Source organism: Phyllostomus discolor, chromosome 7, assembly GCF_004126475.2.
Source record: "Phyllostomus discolor isolate MPI-MPIP mPhyDis1 chromosome 7, mPhyDis1.pri.v3, whole genome shotgun sequence".
Taxonomy (NCBI): Eukaryota; Metazoa; Chordata; class Mammalia; order Chiroptera; family Phyllostomidae; genus Phyllostomus; species Phyllostomus discolor.
In genome coordinates this window covers 18,124,414-18,146,686 of record NC_040909.2, presented here as the reverse complement: position 1 = coordinate 18,146,686, position 22,273 = coordinate 18,124,414, and the positions used below count along the sequence as shown (strand labels likewise).

General features: G+C 36.5%; 1 protein-coding gene across 8 annotated transcripts in view; it reads right to left on the bottom strand.

The window, feature by feature from the left end:
• Positions 1 to 13,622, bottom strand: part of AZI2 (5-azacytidine induced 2) — a 39,753-nt gene extending 26,131 nt beyond the window's left edge. For 2 of the 8 annotated variants that reach the window (XM_036030563.1, XM_036030562.1), the window contains exons 1-5: positions 12,788 to 13,129; positions 4,591 to 4,811; positions 3,048 to 3,173; positions 2,503 to 2,602; positions 1,287 to 1,435 (exon numbers count right to left, since the gene is read on the bottom strand). In XM_036030563.1, the coding sequence (XP_035886456.1) occupies positions 1,287 to 1,435; positions 2,503 to 2,602; positions 3,048 to 3,173; positions 4,591 to 4,811; position 12,788 (597 nt within the window). In that variant the 5' untranslated portion in view covers positions 12,789 to 13,129. The other 6 variants (XR_004904201.1, XM_036030561.1, XM_036030566.1 and 3 more) reach the window with 6 other exon arrangements.
• Positions 13,623 to 22,273: the final 8,651 nt, after the last annotated feature.

Here is a 22,273-nt window from a genome sequence, read left to right as displayed (position 1 = left end):
GGAATTGTGGTACATAGTCACAGGCTCAGAGCTGGGAAAATCAACTTGAGATGTCAAATAGAAAAAAAAACATTTGACTTTAATAGGAGTTGACTGTAATTGTAGTGTTTCCCATTCATCAGGGTTGGGGGCTCCAAAACAACTTCTTTGTATGTTTCAGAGGAATCCATCTGGTCAAGGACAAAGTAGGGTGCTGTATTACTCTTAATGCCTGGCTCATTCTTAACTAGTGGTCCCCTTTGATAAAAGCTGCACTATAGAGTTGAAAGAACTGTCAGCTCCATGTAAGGGCAGTTGGGATTCAGAGGCACAGTCCTGGCTGGCTGTCAGAGGTGTTGGAAGTAGTTACTGTTTCAGTTTGTGGCATCCCGGAGGAATCTGGGGTAGGTGACACAGCTCCTCAGTGGTGCTGTAATACTCTGATGGGCAGAGTGGTTGAACTGAGAAATAATTATTTAACCAGTTACCTTAGTTTAACATACATGACTGTATATAATGGCTATCTGATTCCAGACTACTAAGCTTCTAAATTTCTTGTAATAACCAATTTAAACTTTGCACCTGGTGCTTTGCTCACACTTCCTTGCTTCTCTATCACTTCTTTTTATCCTTGGCATTATCTGTCATGACATCTGAAAACATGTATCCAAGTTTGTTAGAACCCAGTGTAAAGTATTAATAAATGGATGCTTGGTGAGGACAGATAGGCAACTTGTTTCAGTGGATGACTAAGCTAATCACACTTTAAGCAACTCATATCAGGATTTTTTGGTTTTTGGCCCCAACCACCCGCTACAACCCAATCCTTGAATTATCAGCTATTTGTTAAAAACTAAATTTGCCCCCAAAATATTATACTTCTGAATACAGTGGACTCTTTAAAGTCTTTTTTAAGAATTCTAAAAATTGTTTCTTATGGTGTCTAAATTAATCAAATTATTAGGAAAATAAAATGGGAAATTTAAAACCCAAGTTCTCTTTAAACCTTTCAAGAAAACAAATGACTTAAGGAAATTGAAGGAAAGGGAGTTTGAAATAGCTTTAATAAATTAATAAATAATAAGCTTTTAAAAAGTTTTTACAATAAAATTATATAATTCCAAGAATATTGTAAATGTATACAGTATATCAAATTTTAGCAAAAATTGGAAAGATAGAGGTGAATTTATCAGAGAATGTAACAGTAAGTAGTTACAATTTGTTAGCTCCGATTTAATACCTAGTTAAAAGCCATTCATACAATGCACACAGAATTCTGAATTTCTCAATTAATAATTCTGCAGTACCGTTTGTTTGGCTTTTTGTAGCTCTGTTTTGAGATTGTTACATTCTTCCCTCATCAGTTCTAGTTCTTGTTCCAAACCATGGATCTTCAGGTCGCAGCTCAACTTTTCCACCTCCCAGTTTGATGAAGGGGGATTTAAATTCCTTATCACTAGGGAAAAAAATGGACATTAATATTTTTATTTCTGCCTTCTACATTACTTGCAATTCTAAAAAGGCTAGTAAATATGCTAGTGAAATACAGATAACAGAAAAACTAACACAAAATATGCAAAATTATTTTTTTAAAATAGTAATAAAAAGAAACTATGCTAATGAGATTTTTAAAAAACTCTAACAATCTTGTTTTAGAATGTATTATTCACCCCTATCCCTGATTCTCTGTCTAGTTTAAAGTACAAGTTTGTCAGTTTGGAACTTCAAAATACATAACACTTAGCTCAAATTATAGACAGACTAATAATCTTTATATAAGTCAAGGTTAAGGCAGTGATAAATGTTAAAGTGAGTAAACTCAGTTAATCACTCCAACTGGTCCTTTCAGAGTATAAAGTTTTACACTTAAGCCTAGAACATTAATATCAAAATAATTTTATTCATAAGGCTTCCACAATGGACCCTCAATACAGCTAGATACTGACTTGCCCTGGTTTAGTTCCTAAGTCTACCTAGAAAAAGCCCCAATCAGCTACCATGGGAGAGCTCATCTCTATCTGCTATCGAAAGGTCTCTCAGGCCTACTTCTCAGCTTGTTTCATCAGAATGTTTGTTCATGTGAATGTGCCAGTACTCGTATCCCCAAGACCTAACTTTTCACCCCAGCAACTCATCACTCATCTGCACATTTTAATAACCTTCAGATATTAAAAAAGTAATTGTAACTACTCTGACAGTGTGTCTAACAATGGGCAAAAAATGTCAGTGGGAAGGAAGAGCCAGGGTTTATCAGTGGGCAAGGATGGGCTTCTACTCATTTCTTCATTTACTTCATCATAAACTAGCCCTGAATAAAAACTATTTTATTTTCTGGGAAAAGTGCAATTTATATCTAAGAAAAAATTAAAAGGAGTCAACACTTTAGAGAAATTAATGCAAGCCTAAAAAATAATAAGTTAAAGCCTCAGCATACAGATATAGAAAACTGATCATGGATACATCATACAAAGGGAAAAATATATTCATCCTATTAGTATATTTATTAACAAGTAAGTAGCATACCCTGCTGAGTTTCCACTTCTGTCCTTAGCTGGAGGAGTTCTACTTCTTTGGACTGCAGTTGTTCATTCAACACTTTCAAAGATTCAGAGTTGTCTTTGTTCTAGTTAAGAAGGGAAAATGCCAAATTACATTCAATAAAATCTATAGGTTGGTATTATATATTAATTTTCAGGTAGATGTTTAAAAACTGATTCTAGTTTTTTAAAAGCAAAGTGGGAAAATGAACTCAGTTTTTCACTAATCTCTTTTTTCTTTTTCTAATGTAGGACTTTATTCACTGGCTTTTTTTATTTGTTTAAACACTAATAAATTCTACCATGTCATAATTTTTCAATATGTTAGTGGTGTTAGATGTATTTAAGTCCTAAACATCATTATACAAATAAGTTGCAAATATTATTAAAATTTTCTTTTTGCCTTGAGCCTATATATTTCCAATTTTCAATTGAATAAATGTAAGTATTTCTTTTATTTCTAAATTTAACCTCTTGAATGAGAAAACTCATTTGCAATATACAGATGTCATTCATTTCAAACCAACTTACCATTTTATCCAATTTGCTCTTTAAATTATCTCTATCAATGCAAACCTCTCGATAAGCATGATAGGCCTTATTTACTTGTTCTCGTCCCACTGAGCTTGTTTCTTCATCTAATCGAGCTCCTATAAGCTAATGGTGTAAAATTAGAAGAGAAAGCTTCAGAGGGTATTCTATATAAAAAAAAAATTAGTCTTCTGATGGCTTCACATCTTTAATCATTGTAATGTAGGGATAAAGCCTGGATCATAATTAACTGAACAGTCTACTTCCACACAATCAAGCTTTACTGATTAAGAAAGCAAAAAAGCACAGAATATTTTTAAAAGTAGTCTTTTATGCTTTTACTTATTATTTTATGCCTTGCAGTACCTGTCTTATAACATATTAATTTATCATACTAAAACACGGTATATCACTTTTTTATAGTTCTTAGGTGTTTTCCATGCCAGTAGTATTTAATTTCCATTATCACAAAAAGTATCAAGTTAAGGTGTTCTTGACTTTTTAAGGAGCAGATGGGTTAGTTCATTAAGTCCTATATTATTCCAGAACAGAAATTAATTGTACTGTTGGTCAGAAAATACAGAAATATTTCCAATGTTAACTCACAATATTCTTCTGAACTTTAAAATACACACAACTATGAGTTCTAAAATGTTACCTTTTCTTACTTATCCCAATATGTCACAAATTCATTTAATCACCTTTAAAGTAAATTCATATGAATACAAAGAAAATATGATTATTTTTACAATGGACACCCCTTCTCTTACTCCCCCAAATGAAGTAAATTCTACAAAGCTCTATCCTTGAGTTTTCACAAAAAGTTAATTCATTTCTTTGGCTGCAATGGAATCTATTTTCTTCCCCCTTCGTTGAAGATGCTGTTTGTAAAATATGAATATACTGCTTTTTCTGATTAAATAAACTAAGTTAAAACTTTAAAACTCAAAATAAATGGATGAGTGAGGAAGATTCCCAGTATACAAAACAAAGTAGACCTGATGACTTACAATGAATCAACTACCTTGCTTGTATAGTCTACATTTAAAAGTGTCACGCTTCTTCATGAAAAAGGTGATTAGAAGAAATTTATTAGTTAAAAATCATTCTTCTTGTTACCTATGTCCCAAAAGCAAAAGAGAATGTTGAGGTAAGTCCTGGTGAAGACATTATTAAAAATAATAGAACAGTGTTCTAGGAGCTTCCACCTTTGACGCCTAATTTCCTTCCTTATTGGCCATATTTCTTACAGATTTAAAATGCTGAATAAAAAACATAAAGTTATAAAGGTAAGTCAGTCTGAAAAAGAGTTAAGAAAAATGTTTGGTGCACAGTCCCAAGTTGCTAAATCCTATTCTATAAATATTGTCCCATTATATGTGAAGCACAGTATGATGGGTACAATGCCTAGAGTTTTCAGATTAAAGTGAGTTATTTTTGGAAATTTGGTATAACCATGGAAGACACGACAGAAAAATATTTAAAATTTTAAATATTTTGAATTATTCTTGTAGTTATAATATATAATGAAGGTAATGCTTACCTTTTCTTCCAAAAATCTTACTCTTTTCTTTAAGAAAGAGTTTTCTTTCTCTGAATCCTTGAGTCGTTTTTTGATGTCTTCATATGCAGTGACAAGGGCAAAATGTGAAGCAACTGACTCATCTCCTGAATATATTGAGACTGGAGTCACTGTATCTCTCCTGTGGGCTTTTTCATGATTCAGAATGCAGATATCATCTTCTACCAGTGTATCCATGACCACTATTTAAAAGAATAAAAAAATACAAATGTCTCATTGAACAAATAAACAGAGAAAGAAGAAATATTTAGAGTCACGTGAATACTGAGGCAATGTTTAAAAATTCCTGCTTCTTTTACAGGCACCATAAGTACTGAGTTAGGAGCCCAGGCTCTGAAACTACAAGCCAGAAACCAGGCTCTGAATCCAAGCTCTCCTGCTTTAGTGTCTGCATGCCATTGGACAAGCTGCTTAACCTCTCTGCCTCAGTTCCCTTGTTTATAAAGTGTACGAACTAACAGCAACTACTCCACAGAGTTTTTAAGATTATTAAATGAGTTGATATCTATAGAACATATAAAACCATAATCTAAGCTATTAGTAGGTTTTAAAAAGTTATGAAACACCATTTCAAAACAATTTTCAAAGAAAAAGATTAAATTTTTTATAGTCATGTATTTCTTCTTCATCATTTTCACTCTTAGATATAAGCAGCAAGTTTTATGGCTTCTGCCCTGGCTGGTGTAGCTCAGCAGATTGAGCGCGGGCTGCAAACCAAAGTGTTGCAGGTTCGATTCCCAGTCAGGGTACATGCCTGGGTTGCAGGCCATGACCCCCAGCAACCGCACATTGAGAAACATTGATGTTTCTCTCTCTCTGTCTATCTCCCTCCCTTCCCTCTCTAAAAACAAATAAATAAAATCTTACAAAAATTTTATAGCTTCCCAAATTATAAATTTTAAGAGTTCTTTCAGTATAATTCATTACAAATACATTATATGTTTTAATGTACACTCCATGATATTCTTTCTATACCATTAACTGATTATATTTGTTATACATTCACAATAGAAGACAAAAGAATTAATATTTGAGTGTCCACTATGTCCCATACCATGTTTTACATTCTTTTAACACTACCTTGTTTAAATTCATCTATACAATTCTATGAAGTAGGTATCATCTACATTTGGTTGGGATTGGGAGAGTAAAGTAATTTGCCCAAATTAAAGCTAGTAGAACTGTAGCTCTGTGAGGGCAGGGTTTAGGTTTGTTCTTGCTCATTACTATGTCCACAGCTCATCACTGTGTGCAAGATGCTCAATATTATTATTATTTAAACAGTCTAATTTTTTAAATCCTCACTTGAGGATAGGCCCATTGATTTTATAGAGTGGAAGGGAGGGAGAGACAAGAGGGAGAGAAACATTGATTAGCTGCCTGTTGTATGTGCTGCGACTGGGAACAGAACCAAACCTGCAACCCAGGCATGGGCCCTGACCAGGAATCGAACACATGGCCCTTTAGTTTATTGATCAACACTCCAACCAAGCCATACTGGCTAGGGCAAATGCTGATTATTGAGTGAAGAATGGATAGAATAGGACTGAAAAAGAAACTCTGGGTCTAAAACCTAAGAGAAACCAGTTACTTCATTAGTCAGTGAACAATATACTAGCTTTGTACATCTACTTTTGTTGTTAGGTTCAGCATTACTTCCCCAATGAGAGTTCTGAGTTACATTCCTGAACAATACTATGGAAGGTGAAATAGTGGCTGAAACCTTCTAAAGACTTACATGGGGAAGACAGGGTAAGAGCGACAGCAGGCCATAAGAGAACCTAAACAATCTTTCAAAATAAAACACCAAATACAACATTCCATTAATGATTCCTGAAAAGTGTTTTTATTGCCATCCCTTGCTTGAAATAATTGATTGCTTACTAGTGTCAATCACTGTTCTAAAAAGTATTATAGATGAGGAAACTGATGCAGAAGGAAGTGATTTTCTGTATTAACGCAGTAAATGCAGAGTTGAGGTGTAAATACAGGTCCAGAATCTATGTTTTACTATGTCTGTTTTCCTCTGAAATTTTTGATCTCCTTCCCTGTGTCAATCAATGCCTGTAAAGTCTGTTTTGCTTTATTTCAGACAACATAAATACTGAGGAAAGGCTTTTTAAAAATTTTTTTTGGGGGGCAGGGTGGGGTCTGGCCTTTTATCACTGTGTATTTTGGTTTTCTGGTTTTATAACTAAAACCTTTCAACTGCTTACAATTAAGGCCAGAGTTTGAAGTGTCTAGCAATTTGTTTTCCAAATGGATTATGGGAAAGGTAGGCAAAAATAAATGTGTATCCTACAAGTCAGAGTAGGTGAAATCTGCCATTCAAGCTATCTTCACTAACTCCTACTCTTAAACTATGGAGTTTTTCCCAGTATATCAATGAAATCCGAAAGCAAGAAGGGACTAGGCTACCTATGATATCCTCCAAAAGTGGCAGATCTCATAACCATAATTAACTCCCACTACTTCCAGTGCAAGTTGCACTTTCTCCTAATGATGGAAAAAGAGTTTATGTAAGTTTTCTTCCTCTAAAGAGGCTTAAGTTTTTCTCTCTGGGGCCAATGCTATACCAACATAACAGCAAACATCATTCCAATCATGTTGCTGCTAGTTGAAATTCTCTTATTTCCTTTCCAAAGGCAAGTATGGGTTATTCCCATATTGCAAACTGCAAGCATGTCCATGTATCTCCATATAAGGTTCTTTCACACATGCGTAATATCTTAAAAGCAGAACAAGAAAAAGAAGAGTAAATGGCTAGTTAAGTGTAGGATGTAGTCTAGTTTAGGGAGAGGTAAAATTGTGCCCATCTTAGACATCTGATTTATAATATATTAATGGGCAGGACTTATTCAACTGGAATAATTTTTTTAAAAAACACAGCTGAGAAACAAGAAATAAGCATTAACTGCTCTCTACAAAGATGTCCTACAGTAGGTGCACTTTAAGGTAAGTAATATTTGAAACAATACAGAATGCTATGGGGCTGGAGGGATGGAGAGGAAGAGTGGTTTTCAAAGAAGATACCACAAGAGATCGAATGACTCTAAATTAAGCCTGTAATCTTAAATTAAGAGGGTGGTTATTTTCATTATACTTATTGTACTAAAAACCTAAAGTGTTTGCTAAATTCCAATGGGGGGGACAAGTTCAAAGGTGTGAAAGAGTGTGGGGAGAAAGGATGAAAAAAGGAATAGCATCAAGAATTACAACTAGAAAAACAGAATGGAGACTAACTGAAATGCTTTTTTAAAAAATCCTTACCTGAAGGGAGACATACACACACAGAAACTGATTTCAGAGAGGAAGCGGGGGAGAAAGGGGGGAGAACAAGAGACAGACATTGACTGGTTGTCTCCTGTAGGCGCCCTGACCAGGAATTGAACCAACCTTTTTGCTGTATGGGAGGATGCGCCAACCAACTGACCCATCTGATTAGCCCTGAGATGGTTCTTTTTTTGATATGGAGATGACTCCAGAATTTGGTTCTTACTCTGTGGAATTTAAGACAGATCTGTACATGGTACATAAAAAGGTGAAGAATACTTATGTACCATATTTTCTGGACTGTTAAAACACACTCCCCCAAATTTGAGAAAAGGGGGGTGCATCTTATAGTTCCAATGTAGCGTGCCTGACTCACTACGGTGGGGGAGGGAGGGCAGTGACCTATGTTATATATGTTATTGAATATTTTACCACATTTTGTGCTTCAATTTTGTTTTCCTATTTTCCTCTAAAACCTAGGTGTGTCTTATGGTCCAGTGCATCTTACAGTCCTAAAAATTACAGTAACATTTGTAAAATATATTCAAAACCAAATGAATTACTTAGTATTGTGCTAAGCATTTTACAGATACCCCCAGTTTATTTTCATCATGGCCCTATGACATAGAAAATCTTATTGCACTTATTTCACAGATAAGAAAACTGAGACCTGGCAAGGTTATAAAGCTTAGCCAAAACAAGGTAATTATTGGGTTGCCAAAAAGTTCATTTGGTTTTTTCCATAAGATGGCTATAGTAGTGCTTAGATGTCTTAAACTTCAGTGGAAACAATTTTGTTCAATTGTATTGTGACAGGTGTCATAGCAGCGTTCATTTAAAAAATACACACAACCTTATCAAAGGTGGTGAATTTTTGTGTAGCCATTTTAATACTAAAGATGGAAGAAAATATACAACATTTTTGGCACATTATGCTTTATTTCAAGAAAAGTAAAAATGCAACTGAAATGCAAAGAAAGATTTTGTAGTGCATGGAGAAGGTGCTGACCAATCAAGTGTGTCAAAAGTGGTCTGCAAAGTTTTGTATTGGAGATTTCTCCTGAGACAATGCTCCACAATCAGGTAGGCCAATTGTAGTTGATAGCAATCAAATCAAGTCATTGAGAACAATCAATTTTATACTATCCAGGAGATAGTCGACATACTCAAAATATCCAAATCAGTTATTGGTGAAAATGAAAAATGTGTCTTACTTTACAGAAAATACTAAATGAAATTTTTGGCCAGCCCGATAATTAAGTAGCACAAGTCCTGGGGTTTCAGAACCTATTAGTATTTTTCCCTCCCCAGTGACTCTTTCACACACTTAAGTTCATCAAGAACTAAAAAACTAGGAACCCTATGGAAGTCTGTTAAGTACCTTAGATGAAAGGAAGTGTATTGCTATAACAACGCCATACTTTATACAGTATGATAACTGGTCATTTTTAAGACAAAATTAGTACGTAGACTGTTTTATATATTTACATTGATTGCCTATTTTATTTATAAATCAACATAAAGTTACACATGGTGGTATCTCCCTATAAGAAAACATTATTTGCATTAAAACTTTTTCAAGTTTTATACCATTATGCTATATATTTATTCTAATTATACACATGACATGGGATGCACTGGATGGTGGCAGGAAAATTGCTTATCTGTCTTAAAAATTGAAGGACTTGAATCAATAGCTAAATGAAGAGATACATAAGGTGGGATCCTGAAAAAAGGAGTTTCTGTCCTCCTGAAGTTTGGGGAGTGGGCACAATGGCACATGGAAGTGTTCTGCTTAACAAACCTGGAAACTCTCTAAGCCCTCTCCTGCTTGCATTTTTACAGAGTCTTTATTACATAATAGAGAATATTGATTATATCACTGGCAACCGATTCAACTTCCAGTCCCTCTCCACTACTTGGAAGTCTGTGGGACTGAAAGTTCCAACCCTCTAATCACTTGAGTGGTTCTCCTGGCAAGCAGCCACCATCCTTAGGTGTTGTCTCAAAGTCATCTCATTAACATAGACCTAGATCTGGTGGAAAGTGGCTTGTTGTAAGTAAGAAGGTGCCCATTTCCAGGAGTTGAGAATGAGACCAAATACGGGAGTAGAGAAAAGTAGGTTTACAGTTGTGAGTACGCAAGAGTTTATTCTTATTTATTATATTATTTATTTGTATTAAAGCTGCAGACCTACTTTTGCCCACGCTTGTATTATGACAAAAGATGCTCTCATAGCTATTATCCTTCAGGAAATTCTAAGGGTACAGAGAGCTGTGAAGACCAAATATATTTGATAAATATTACTTTGGTTACCTGAATGACCAAAAAATGTATTTCTTATCAATCACAATAGTGCAATAATAATGGACAAAGAAGGGCACAATTTGCCAGGTCAGGTAGATAGAAAACAGTATTTCCTGAGGTTAGAGGAGAGACATAAAGGGGGGGAAAAAGATTCACACTTAATCAGAATAAAGTCTTCACTGCAGTCAGCTGAGATATGCTACATATGCTGGGGTGTGAGACACTACAAAACACAGAATATCTTTGATACCAGCCTGGTCTTTTTTCTAGGAGTAAAAATAATTATCTTCTCACATCTCATCGTCATAATATCTACCATTCATTGCTCATATATGCCACGCACTAGGGCTTCTACATGCATTTTTCTACTTAAGTATTATTTTCATAATTTATAAACAAACTGCGAAAAATTAAATACTTTAATTACAACTACATAAGTAATCAGTGGCAAAGTGGGGATGTGAACCAGATAAGCTGTTTTCCAAATGTATGCTCTTAATACAACACTATGAAAGGCAATATAATATGGATTCTGACTTGCCCAAAAATTATCTGGACAAGGCAAAAATTACCTGGACTAATATCTGAGTTCAAATTATCTGAACTCAGTGGTAGAAAGAACCCTAGATGGAGATTCAGAAATTCAGATTCTAGTTTACATTCTGACACCATGATTATTTACCTCCCCAGATCTAAATTTTCCCACCAATAAAACAAGAGAGTTGAAGTACATCACTAAGATGTCACCTTCCTAAATTGTGAAGGCAACATTTTCATCTGAATATGGAACGACAACCTAAAGAGATGGAAGGGAATTCACATTTCTGCCAGGAACTGAGTAAAAGATATATAGTACACACATTACCTCTGGTCTACCCCAAACTTGGCTAGGCAGGTATTATCATACCAGAGATAAGAAAATTGAGGCTCAAAGAGGTGACAAATTTGCCTACAATCACACTGGCAGTATTCGAGACAGGCAGAGTTTAAATCAAGGCCTGTTTGTTACTTTCTTTTTTCTATTCTACATTGCCTCTTGAACCGTCTTACTTATAATTTCCATCATCTTTCCACTTCTGAAGAGCTAGAATCTCTTCATAGGGTTAGTTAAGACACTATGAAGCAAGAATCAAGTCTTAATGGAAGCACATAGACCAACACTCCTCTTTTTTCTATTTTTAATGAAATAATTAGAGACAGGAATGGCCTAACTAGTTCAAAAAGAGGGGATCATCAAGTGCTTTTTTTCAAGATACTGTCACTCAACTATGTATCTCAACACTCAAAACACCCTGTAACTCCGTGAGCACTCAGTGAGTGCCCAAAAATGTACTGAGCATCACATGCACAGTAAGAAAAACTTTGTTTTCATTTTCATAACCCTCACAGAGTTACTTCACTAACTACATGAGTTCAGAAATCAATGTGTATGGCTAGGGAATCCTAAGACTTTCAGGGTTAACATACATATAAACTTTGTCAAGTTTAAGTATGTACTATAAAAAGCAGTCTACTTTTCATTCCTTTCATTAAGTAATACATTTCAAGGTAACTGAGCACCTATGTACACTAAATGTTACTGGTATTAGCACTAATTACTGTATTCTCTAATAGCGATATAACAAATGTAATTGAGAATATACATTCCACATTGACTGTTACTTCATGGATTATGAAAAACTTCAGAAAATTATTTTATTAATCATGAAAGTGTTCTGTGCTGGTAATTAGTATTTACCAAGTGTTTACAGTATGTTAAGCAATATGCTTTGCCTGCAAGGGAAACTGTCTCATTTATTCTTAACAATCCATTAAAATCTACATAAATATCTTCTCGGTAGGCAAATGTTAGAAAGTGGGAGAGCCAAGAATGAAAATCACCCAGTTGACTGCAGAGCTAGCGAACTCTTAGGAACTCTGCTTAGGTACCTTGAAAAGTAAACCTTAATACCATTTAAGAGAGAGGAAATCAAGAGGAGATTTTATCCCTTACCCAGTGTCAAATTAACAAGTAGAAAAACCACCATGCAGATGAGGTAATGTTTTGACTTAATCCAGTGCATTTTCCATGACACTATACCATTTCTATAATGGTAAAACTTTACATAGGTATACAGTTTTCCATCTTACAAACCATAATGAATTAAAATTTTGTTAATCACCCTTTGAGGGATGCACAACTCTTAATTTACAAGTGATGCAATGAGTGATCACAACAGGTTAGGAAAATTAGATATGGCATGTTTAGAGAACTGGAATTTAAATTATGCCACGAGAGCTTGCTCAATCCAATTTAAAATGACAAAAATGAAAAGTGTCTTCTACGTTTAAAAGGCAAGGGTCAATTTCAATACTCCCACGTCATAGTCTTATCAGCCTATTTCCCACAACACATCTGGAGCAATTTATGTTTTCATCTGTATTGCAGTTTTTGTATCTTATCTCACTTTTGAGTACTCAAGTTCCCTGTGGGAGGGAAGGGGGTCTTAGCCTACCTTGCACGTAGCAGTCACTATCCAAACGACCGAAAACCATACAATACACAAGTAAGACATAGGAAAAACGGCGAATACCTACTGTTAGACCTCGATAATGGACACAGGGGTTGAGTCCACTGCTCCGACGCCGCAGGCAGTACCGTCCTAGCCACGCGCCCCCCTCCCGTTTTAGGTATAAATGCAATCTCAATGAATGAAACAAAACTGAAGGCGCCCCCGTAAATCAGAATACAAAAAGAAAAGGAGAAGTAAAGTGAAGGATGGGCCTGGAACAGCCAGGATGCGAGGGTGGCAGGGGTACAGGATGCCGAGGAGTGGGCCGCTCCCTAGTAGGAGGGGGCCCGGGTTCGTCAGAGAAAATGACGGGGCTCCGGGACAGCAGGAGCAGCGGCGGTTAGTCCTGACACTGCCCGCGCCTCTAAGCCGGCTCAAGGGAGTCACTCACCCCGAAGACAAGCTACGTAGGGCCTCCGAGTTTCGATTCCCCAATGTTCGGAGCCCGACCGAAAACAAACCGGGTCGCAAGGGGTCACCACGAGCTTCCGGTTTCCTCGAAGACACAGCCGGTTCTCCAGCGGAGGCAGCCGACCTGGGTACACCGCGGAGGGATTCCCATTTCTCTGGCTTCGCCCGCACTAGGACCGTCTCGCCCCAATCTGTTGCCCAGGCCCCGGAGGTTCGAGAAGGAGAAGCAAGCCAAGGCTGGAGGGCCAGAGCTGCCGCCCGGAGCAGCCCCGTTACCCAGCAACACGCGCGCGAGACTCAGGCTCGCCGGCCCCCGCGGCACTCGCACCGGCCCGCGGCCGCGTCGCCCATCGCGGAGGGGGCGTCCTGTCGAGGGGGGTGCTGGGAAGACCTGCACACAGCCGGAAAAGGGACTGCCACAGACCGCGGATCGACCTCGGGCCGCGCCGGGAAACCGGAAGTCAGGCCTGAGGGAGCAGCAGGGAGAGTCGGAGCTTGGAAGGGCGGGGCTGCGGGTTAGGAGTTGGGAGAAGGTGGGCGTGGCGTACTACGTGTCCCGTGAGTCTTCGCTGCAGGACGGGGCGGGGCCGTGGCGACGCGAAGAGTTGGAGGGGGAACTGGAAGAGTTGGGTAAGAGCGTTCTTTGACGACGTCACGGTTGGTCTCTTGGCCTCCATTGGTGTAGTCGAGTGCTTCCTTTTCGTTTAGCAGCGAGTTGAGGGTTCCGGAGCGGGTGTGCTACGTGTTGCTCCGCTCGGTAGCGCCTTTTCTAGCTTACAATGTAGTCGCCTCGCGGTTGCTGGGAAGAACTGGGAAACCTGTCAGGATGCGCGTGCGTACAGGAGGGGCGCACGTGGGGAGCCATATTCCTCGCCCCCTCCTGTTTCCCAGAGGCTGATTCAAACCCACGGGCGATTATTTGAAACAAACTGGGCGCGTTGCAGAACGTCCCGTAGTTATTCCACACACAACTCTTTAAAAAATGTGAAATTTATTGAATTTAGGGCACAGCTTTGGGATTTGGTGATAGTACCAGCTGCTCTGGAATTGCTGCCACCAGTGGGTTTTTTTTTTTTTTAGATGACATTCCAGAGCTGTGGAGTTCGGAGTAGTTGTCTTTTTATCACGTTTGGAAGTCGCAGCCAGATGGAGCCCTCGAGTTTTAGGGCTATTTCTGGTTAAAGGAATAACCGAGAAAAAGGTAATTACAAGCAGTTTATATTCATGAACCACCAACTGGCAACAGTTACACTCCTGGCCACGCCTTTGCAAAGTGCTTTTGTCAACCGAGGGCTTAAATATTGTTCTGTTGGCAGGTGTTTTTGCATCGCCTTTTAATTCGTCAGCCCAAACGTCAACTCATCAAAGAATTGATTCGGCTGTAGGGTTTATTTTAAATTATGTTTTGATTGTTGCTAAGCCTCCCTTTTTGGTTTAGATTTAAATGAAAATTCGCAGCTCTTATGAACAAAGGTCACTACTTAAAGTTAGTCGGTGTGTTTAAAATGCTTAAATATGTATATTAATGTAATCATTTAGGAAGGTTCATTGGCTTCAATTTATTGGTCTGGGACAGGGAAGAGAGCAATGTTTTTGTGGGCAAGAATCCTGTTTGTTTGCATCTATAATGCACTATGCAAATTTAAAAACAAACCTACTTAATTCCTGAGGTTCAACCATAGCCAATGACGGTAGTGGGGAAAAAGTTAAAAGCGTGCTACCAAGCGGTGTGTTTTAGCTAGTAGACTATTGAAGAATGTTACCAAAATCAGTTCCACCCCAAATCATCCCAAATAAAATAATTTGGTATTTGATTCATGGATGTAGAAATGCTTTCTAGTCCAAAAATTTCCTAATTAAGAGTAATTTCAGAGTTGTTGAAAAACAGACATTCACTTTTTTTCTTTGAGTAAAGGAGGAAATTATTTAGCTCAGTATTTTAAAGTTTCTCTGATGAGTCATATCCAGGTTGAGCTTTAGGGTAAGGAAACAGATTTAGTGACAGATAAAAAGCAGATTAAAAAATACTACCAAAAATGAAAAATTTGGTGTCTAGGCCTGCATAGTTTGTTTTCCCTCTCTTCTATACCTCATCTCTCTCACACACACACAGCAAACACACACAAAGAAGGTTGTGAACTACTGTGTGATTTTTGTTAACACTGTGTGCATCCAAATCTGTATCTTGAAGCAGCAGTCTTCAAACTGGGCAACACATGTGGCCAACCCTTAATTGTGGAAGGCACATGAAGGCTTTCCAAGGGACTATGCAAAGGATAGTTTAAGGGTATTAGGTTTCAGGTTGTCAACGTGCATGTTTTCTTTGCTAAAATTGACCTGCCTTAGAGTGTGTCTATATCAGATACCTTTCCCCTTTGGTAATGGTACCTCTTGCACTCTGTAATAAAGCAGTACTTTTTTTTTAAGATTTTATTTATTTATTTTTAGAGAGGGAACAGAGGGAGATAGAGAGAAACATCAATGTGCGGTTGCTGTGGGTCATGGCCTGCAACCCAGGCATGTACCCTGACTGGGAATTGAACCTGCGATGCTTTGGTTCCCAGCCCGCGCTCAATCCACTGAGCTATGCCAGCCAGGGCATAAAGCAGTATTTTTAATCTGACCTCAATCTTGTTTAGAAAGTGAATGATTCTAATAGCTGGGTAGTTAACTCTTTTGCCAGAATGGTAATTTCCAATGGCTTTTAATATTGCAGAACTCAATTGAGTTGTCAGCTGGTCATTAAAAATTATTTTTGATGACATACCCCCTGTGATTTTTGGTACATTGTTTAGTAGTTCAAAAGTGTGATTATTGGTATAACCAGAAAATTTCCTACTTCCAAATATTTAAAATGGAGAGATACCAAAAATAAGAATAGAATCAACCTGAGCTCTGTTTTTTTCTAGCAATAATGTTCATTCTGGTTACATGACCTAAATGGGAATGGGAAGGGAGGAGGAAGACCCTGTCCATTTCTTTATGACATGCTTTCCCACAAAAGCTGGCTTTTATTATTTCATAGCCATCATAATTTGTGATATGTGCATTATTTGATCAGTAGTGTTATAGTAATTCAATGATAACACTAAAGAAAATTCATAGAATTTATGTTTTCAGAAGTTTAAAATATACTTTTATTGCAGGGAAACATGATAGGATGGTCAATTTAAAATATTTTCAAGCATAATATAGGTTGGGAATAAACCTATGTGGGGGAAGTGAAATAAAAATATGAATTCAAGGAAAAAAGGAATTGATACCAAGTTCCTAACTAAAAGAGCTTGTTCATGTGCTTTTCAAATAGATGGATGACAGTACATAATCAAATTACTGTGGCAAATGGAATATAAATTATTCTATTTACAATAGAAGTCTATACTACTGCCTCTAGCAGTTAGCCTTGTCCTGGACACACAATCTGTGCTTCATAATAACTGCTTGACTTGAAGTGATTTGTCGTCAGTCATGATTGTTTGCAGTATTACAATTGTATGCACAGGAACTAAATGCAATGAGTTTCTTTTGGAAACATAGGTAAAGAAAAAATTAGTAGTCCTGGAAAGCCTTTGATGTGAGGAGTAGGGAGAAGAAATATGAGGACAGCTAACAGAGACCCAGGATGGGGTTGGTAGATGGTACAGAAAAAGAAAGAAGATCCAGTAGAGGGACTCCTACAGTTCTCATTAAATGAAGTGTGAGCAACCTTCCTCTGGCACTTGACAGTTATACTTTTCCTGCTATTTGAGATATGAATTCATTAATGTATTCATTATTTAACAGATATTTATTTATCACCTACCATATGCCAAACATTGTTTTAGACAGTGAGATGAGACAGGCAAACTGTCTTTTTAATGAATAAGGAAGTAAAATCTATTACAGAAAAATCAGTCACATAGTCACAGACCTGCGTGAAATTTAACAACGTGACTGGAAATTCCCTGACTGTGTTTATGTTCCTATGGAAAAAAAATAAACCTTTTTTTTTTTCATTTAGAAACCTCAACTTTTCAGAGGAAAGACATTTTATAAGACTACCAAATAAACAGTAACTAAAGGGTGACTTTAAACTTCAGTAAGATGCATAGAAAAACATTAAGCTAGATTTTTCAAATAAAGCATGTAGCAGAGGAAAGGGAAAATTTCCAAACCTGTTGCACAACTCATGAAATAAAAATGAAATTGTAGACTTTCAGTAGTTACAAAGTTAAAAACATAATTTACTAGTGTAGATTGAAATGGTGAGTAAATTGATTCTTAAAAATCCAAGAACAAAGGCATATTTTATCTTTTAATTCACAGAGAGTATTTTGTTAACAGTTTTCTCCTGACAATCATTTTATGTTGATCTCTTTTGTCTTAAGTAACCCCCTCCCTCTCATCACATAGTGGATCTGTTCACCTGGTTTTATGGATTCTATCCCTTAATTATCTTTCCGATCCTATTTCACAGTCACTATGGTGTCAGTTTCTTATCTGTATTATTATAATAGTTTCCTCTAATTAGTCCTCCACCCTTTTTTTTTGTTTTTTGCCCTCCAACTCACCATTTATAGGGATATGTAAATGATCTTTTAAAAATATAAATCTTACCATTACATTTCTCCTCAGAAGCTCCTGAGATAACTCCTTAACATGTTTCAAAAGACCATTCTTAATCTAGCCCAGCTGATTTTTCCCACAGGTCCTATGAACAGTGCTGACTTGGGCACTGAAATTTGTTGTCTTTAACTCATTTATAAAGTTTTCATTCAGTTTATGATTTTATAGTATGTGTACTCTAGATTATTATTGACTTTTTTACATTTATGAAAATTTTCAGAGAATTAAGGAACCCCAGAAAAATTATCCAACATTCGTTTTAAGAATTGTGGCTCAAGCCCTGGCTGGTATAGCTCAGCGGATTGAGCTAGGGCTACAAACCAAAGGGTCACCAGTTCGATTCCCATTTGGGGCACATGCCTGGGTTGCAGGCCAGGTCCCCACTGGGGGCCACGTGAGAGGCAACCACATATTGATGTTTCTCTCCTTTTCTTTCTCCCTCCTTTCCCTCCTCTCTAAAAATAAATAAATAAAATCTTTTAAAAAACAATAAAAAAATAAAGAATTATGGCTGTACTTCACATTAGGACTAGGATTCTATATCTCCAGAATATACTGAGTCATAATTTTTTTTACATTACTTAGTCATATTTTTTTTTTGGAATATGTGGCAGAAAGGCATCATCACTATTTTGACACCTAGTTTTTCCTAGTACAAATCAAAGTTGCATGTTCCCTTTCGCCTGAAATACAAAGGTTTTTCTCCAAAGATCATCTTAAACTAGCATGAAAATTCTCAGTTGTAAACCTTCGTAGTGAGTTGCATTGCTACCTGTATATCATGGGCAGAAATCTTAAGAGAAGTTCTTACTCCATCCTACCAGTCCTTTTCCTAGAATAATCCAAATGTTGTATTTGAAGAGTTTTTTTTTATCATTATTATTTCCTTGATAAGACTGTTTGACAAATTTACCTGAAATGAATTAACATGTTGCAAATACCTGTGTTAGAGAACAAAGAAGTTTAAAGATCAGAGATAAGGCAGAACTGTAAATACTTGTAAAGTATTTAATCAGAGATAAGGCAGAACTGTTAACACTTAACTGTACATTGAGAAAATCATTGATATGTTGAGCATTTTGAGCATAGTAACTGAGTTGATTGCTCAAAACAAAATTTTAGAAGTCATATTAATCTTTTATTATTTTTCACTTTTTAATTTTAATACCATTTAGATGAAAATGGAAATGAAGTGACCAGAGCTATATAAGTTCTGTGTTTTAACTTGGGAATTTAGTAGCAACAGAAATATTTAAATTATCGATAATATTTACATTTATGAAAAATGTAATTATTTTTTGACATTGAGTATTTCAGTCACTAAGTTTGAACATTTATTGTTTTGGTTAATAGTTTTTAAATGGTATGAAATATAGTATAAAAACTCAGAGGATGAAAAGATTTTTGTCTGTGTAGCAAGGCAGAGGACAACTGTGGTTTTGCAGATAGAGCAAACATACTTTAAAAATATGCATGTGGGTACCTTTGGTTTAGGGACACAATAATGGCTTGGGTTAAGGAAAAGGCCTAGGGAAAAATTTTGTGTATCTCAGTATTAAGCAAATTGTCAGATTACTCCGTAATTCTTGTTTTCTAAAAATAAGGCAACAACAAAAATTTTTGAAATTTTATAAATGACTTTCGTCTTTACAAAAACTGTGAGACAGGTTTACTCACTTTTTTTTTTTTAGATGAGAAATACTATAGAGCAGTAAGGAATTGTCGACTATAAGCTGTAGCACATTATATGGAGTGTTTATGAAATGTTCCTGTAGTGGAGTTAGAGAAAGTATACTTTTCACCATCCTCAACCTAGATTATATCAGGCCCAAGTCTCCTTTTTGTTGAAAAAATAGTAAAAATGTTAAATGATTTTAATATGAAATTTTAATCAAGAATAATTTTGAACCTTCTAATGATGTTTTAATAAAAATTGTTAGAAAAAAACAGACATAGTTGACATCCATTTTATTGTTTCACACTGTAGGATGATATATTTAAAGCCAAATACAGCAGTATGATATTAAATATACACAGACTACTAAAAACAAAGATTGTTATTGAAAAAAATTAACTGTTGATTATAAGATATCTGTGGAAAAGAGCAAAGGATGAAAAAATACTGATCATGAAAAAACTAAAGGAGGAAGTAGCCTGGTATTTTGACATAAGACAGAGCACACTTTCAAGAAAAAGTGTTACTTCATCAAAAGATAAAAATGATATGCATAGAATAAAATAGCTTGAGCACATATGAAGCAAAACTAGACAGAACTAGAAGACAAACCCACAATACTAGAAGATTTTAACATATTGATGAAAAAATACTTTGAGGAAATAAGTGATTAGAATTAAAATTATTGACCACACTCATTAGAATGGCTATTATCAAAAGCAAAAACATCCTGGCCAGATGGCTCATGTTGTCTTATACACCAAAAGGTTGCAGGTTTGATCACTGCTCAGGGCACATACCTAGGTTGCAGGTTCAATTCCTGGCCAGGGCATGTATGGGAGGCAAACTGTTGATGTTTCTTTGTGTGTGTGTGTGTGTGTGTGTGTCTCTCACACACACACACACACACACACACATTCTTTCTCTCTTTTTCTCTCACCTCTCCCTTTCCATCTCCTCCCACCCCCTCTCCCTCTCTTTTCTCCCTTCTTCTTTTTCTAAAATCAATACACATATATCCTCAAGTGAGGATTAAAAAATGGAAAGTATCTTAAAATTAGTATGGAATCTCAAGGAACCTTGAATAGCCATAACAACCTTGAAAAAAAAGAACAAAGCTGGAATAAAGCTGGAGGCTTCACATTTGCTGACCTCAAAACATATTACAAAGCTACAGAATCAAAACAGTTTTGTGCTGGCAAGTAGAAATACACATAGGTCAATGTAATAGAATAGAGAGCCCCAACAAACACTCATATATAATCAAATAATTTTCAGCAGAGGTGCCAAGACCATTTAATGGGGAAAGGGCAGTCTTTTCAACAAATAGTGTTGGGAAAACTGAGTGTCTATATGCAAAACAATGAAGTTGGATCCTTGCCTCACACTGTGTATAGAAATTAAGTCAAAATGAATCAAAGACCTAAATGTAACAGCTAAACAATAACTATCATTTAGAAAAATAGGAAGACAGCTTCATAATATTGGATTTGGCAATGATATTTTAGATATGACACCAAAAGCACAGGCAACAAAAGAAAAATAGGTAGCCCTGGTTGGTGTGGCTCAGTGGATTGAGTGCTAGGCTGTGTACTGAGGGTCACTGGTTTGATTCCCAGTCAGGGCACATGTCTGGGTTGTGGGCCAGGTCCCCAGTGGTGGGGAGGGAGCATGTGAATGGCAACCACACATTGACGTTTTTTTCCCCTTCTCCCTCCCTTCCCTTCTCTCTAAAAATTAATAAAAATTTTAAAAAATTAAAATAGGTAATTCATGGCTTCTGAACCAATTACTTGTAAAATACAAAAAAATCAACTAGTGATTCTAATATTGAAAAAATATTGTGATCTTTACTTTGAATTTTATTAGAACTGAAATAATTGAGTAAATAAAGAATATAATTTCAGTTTCAAGACTAAAATTATGCCAATGATAGTATAGACATTTAAGAACAGGAAATGTTTACAATATATTGTTTAAAAAGCAAATTGTGAAGTTCTGTTCAATATTACGGACTGATTTATTTATACCTTCTATTAAAACCACAGTTAACAACTAAAAAAAAAAAGTAAATACACACATAACAGAAAAAGAAAAGGTTGGGGAATAATCAGGGAACAAAGAATTTCAACAAATATTCTGAGAGAAACTGGGTGTGAACATGTCAAATGAAGTGGAGCCCAGGAAGCTTCAGTACAGAATATCCTGGAGAGATGTCCACATGGAGATAAGACTCAGTCTTCCCAGAACAATCATGGTGAGGCTGTGAAAGCTCTAAATAAAATGTGGAACATGAATATGAGATTTGGGGGGGTTCTTTTGTGGAACAAATGTGCCTTGCCTTCCCTATCTTATCGTGCAGAAAGATGGGCAGCCCAGGATTTCCTCCCAGGCTAAAAGAGGAAAGGACACTTTTTAAAGAAATTAAAAAGAAAATAGGAGTCCTGCCTGGTGTGGCTCAGTGGATTGAACGCTGGCCTGCAAACTAAAGGGTGGCTCGTTTGATTCCCAGTCAGGGCACATGCCCGGCTTGCGGGCCAGGTCCTCAGCAGTGGGTGCATGAGAGGCAACCACACATTGATGCTTCTCTCCCTCCCCCTCCCCCCTCTCTAAAAATTAAATAAATCTTTGAAGTAAAAAAGAAAATAGGACAGACTTCCAGCAAAGATGGAAGCATAGGTAGACATACTTTGCTTCCTTGCACACGTAAGTATGGGAACTAACTCAAAACAAAATAAACTAGGACTGCCAGAAAATTGAACTGTTTGGAAGTTCTACAACCAAGGATTTAAAGAAGAAATATTCATCCAAATGGGTAGG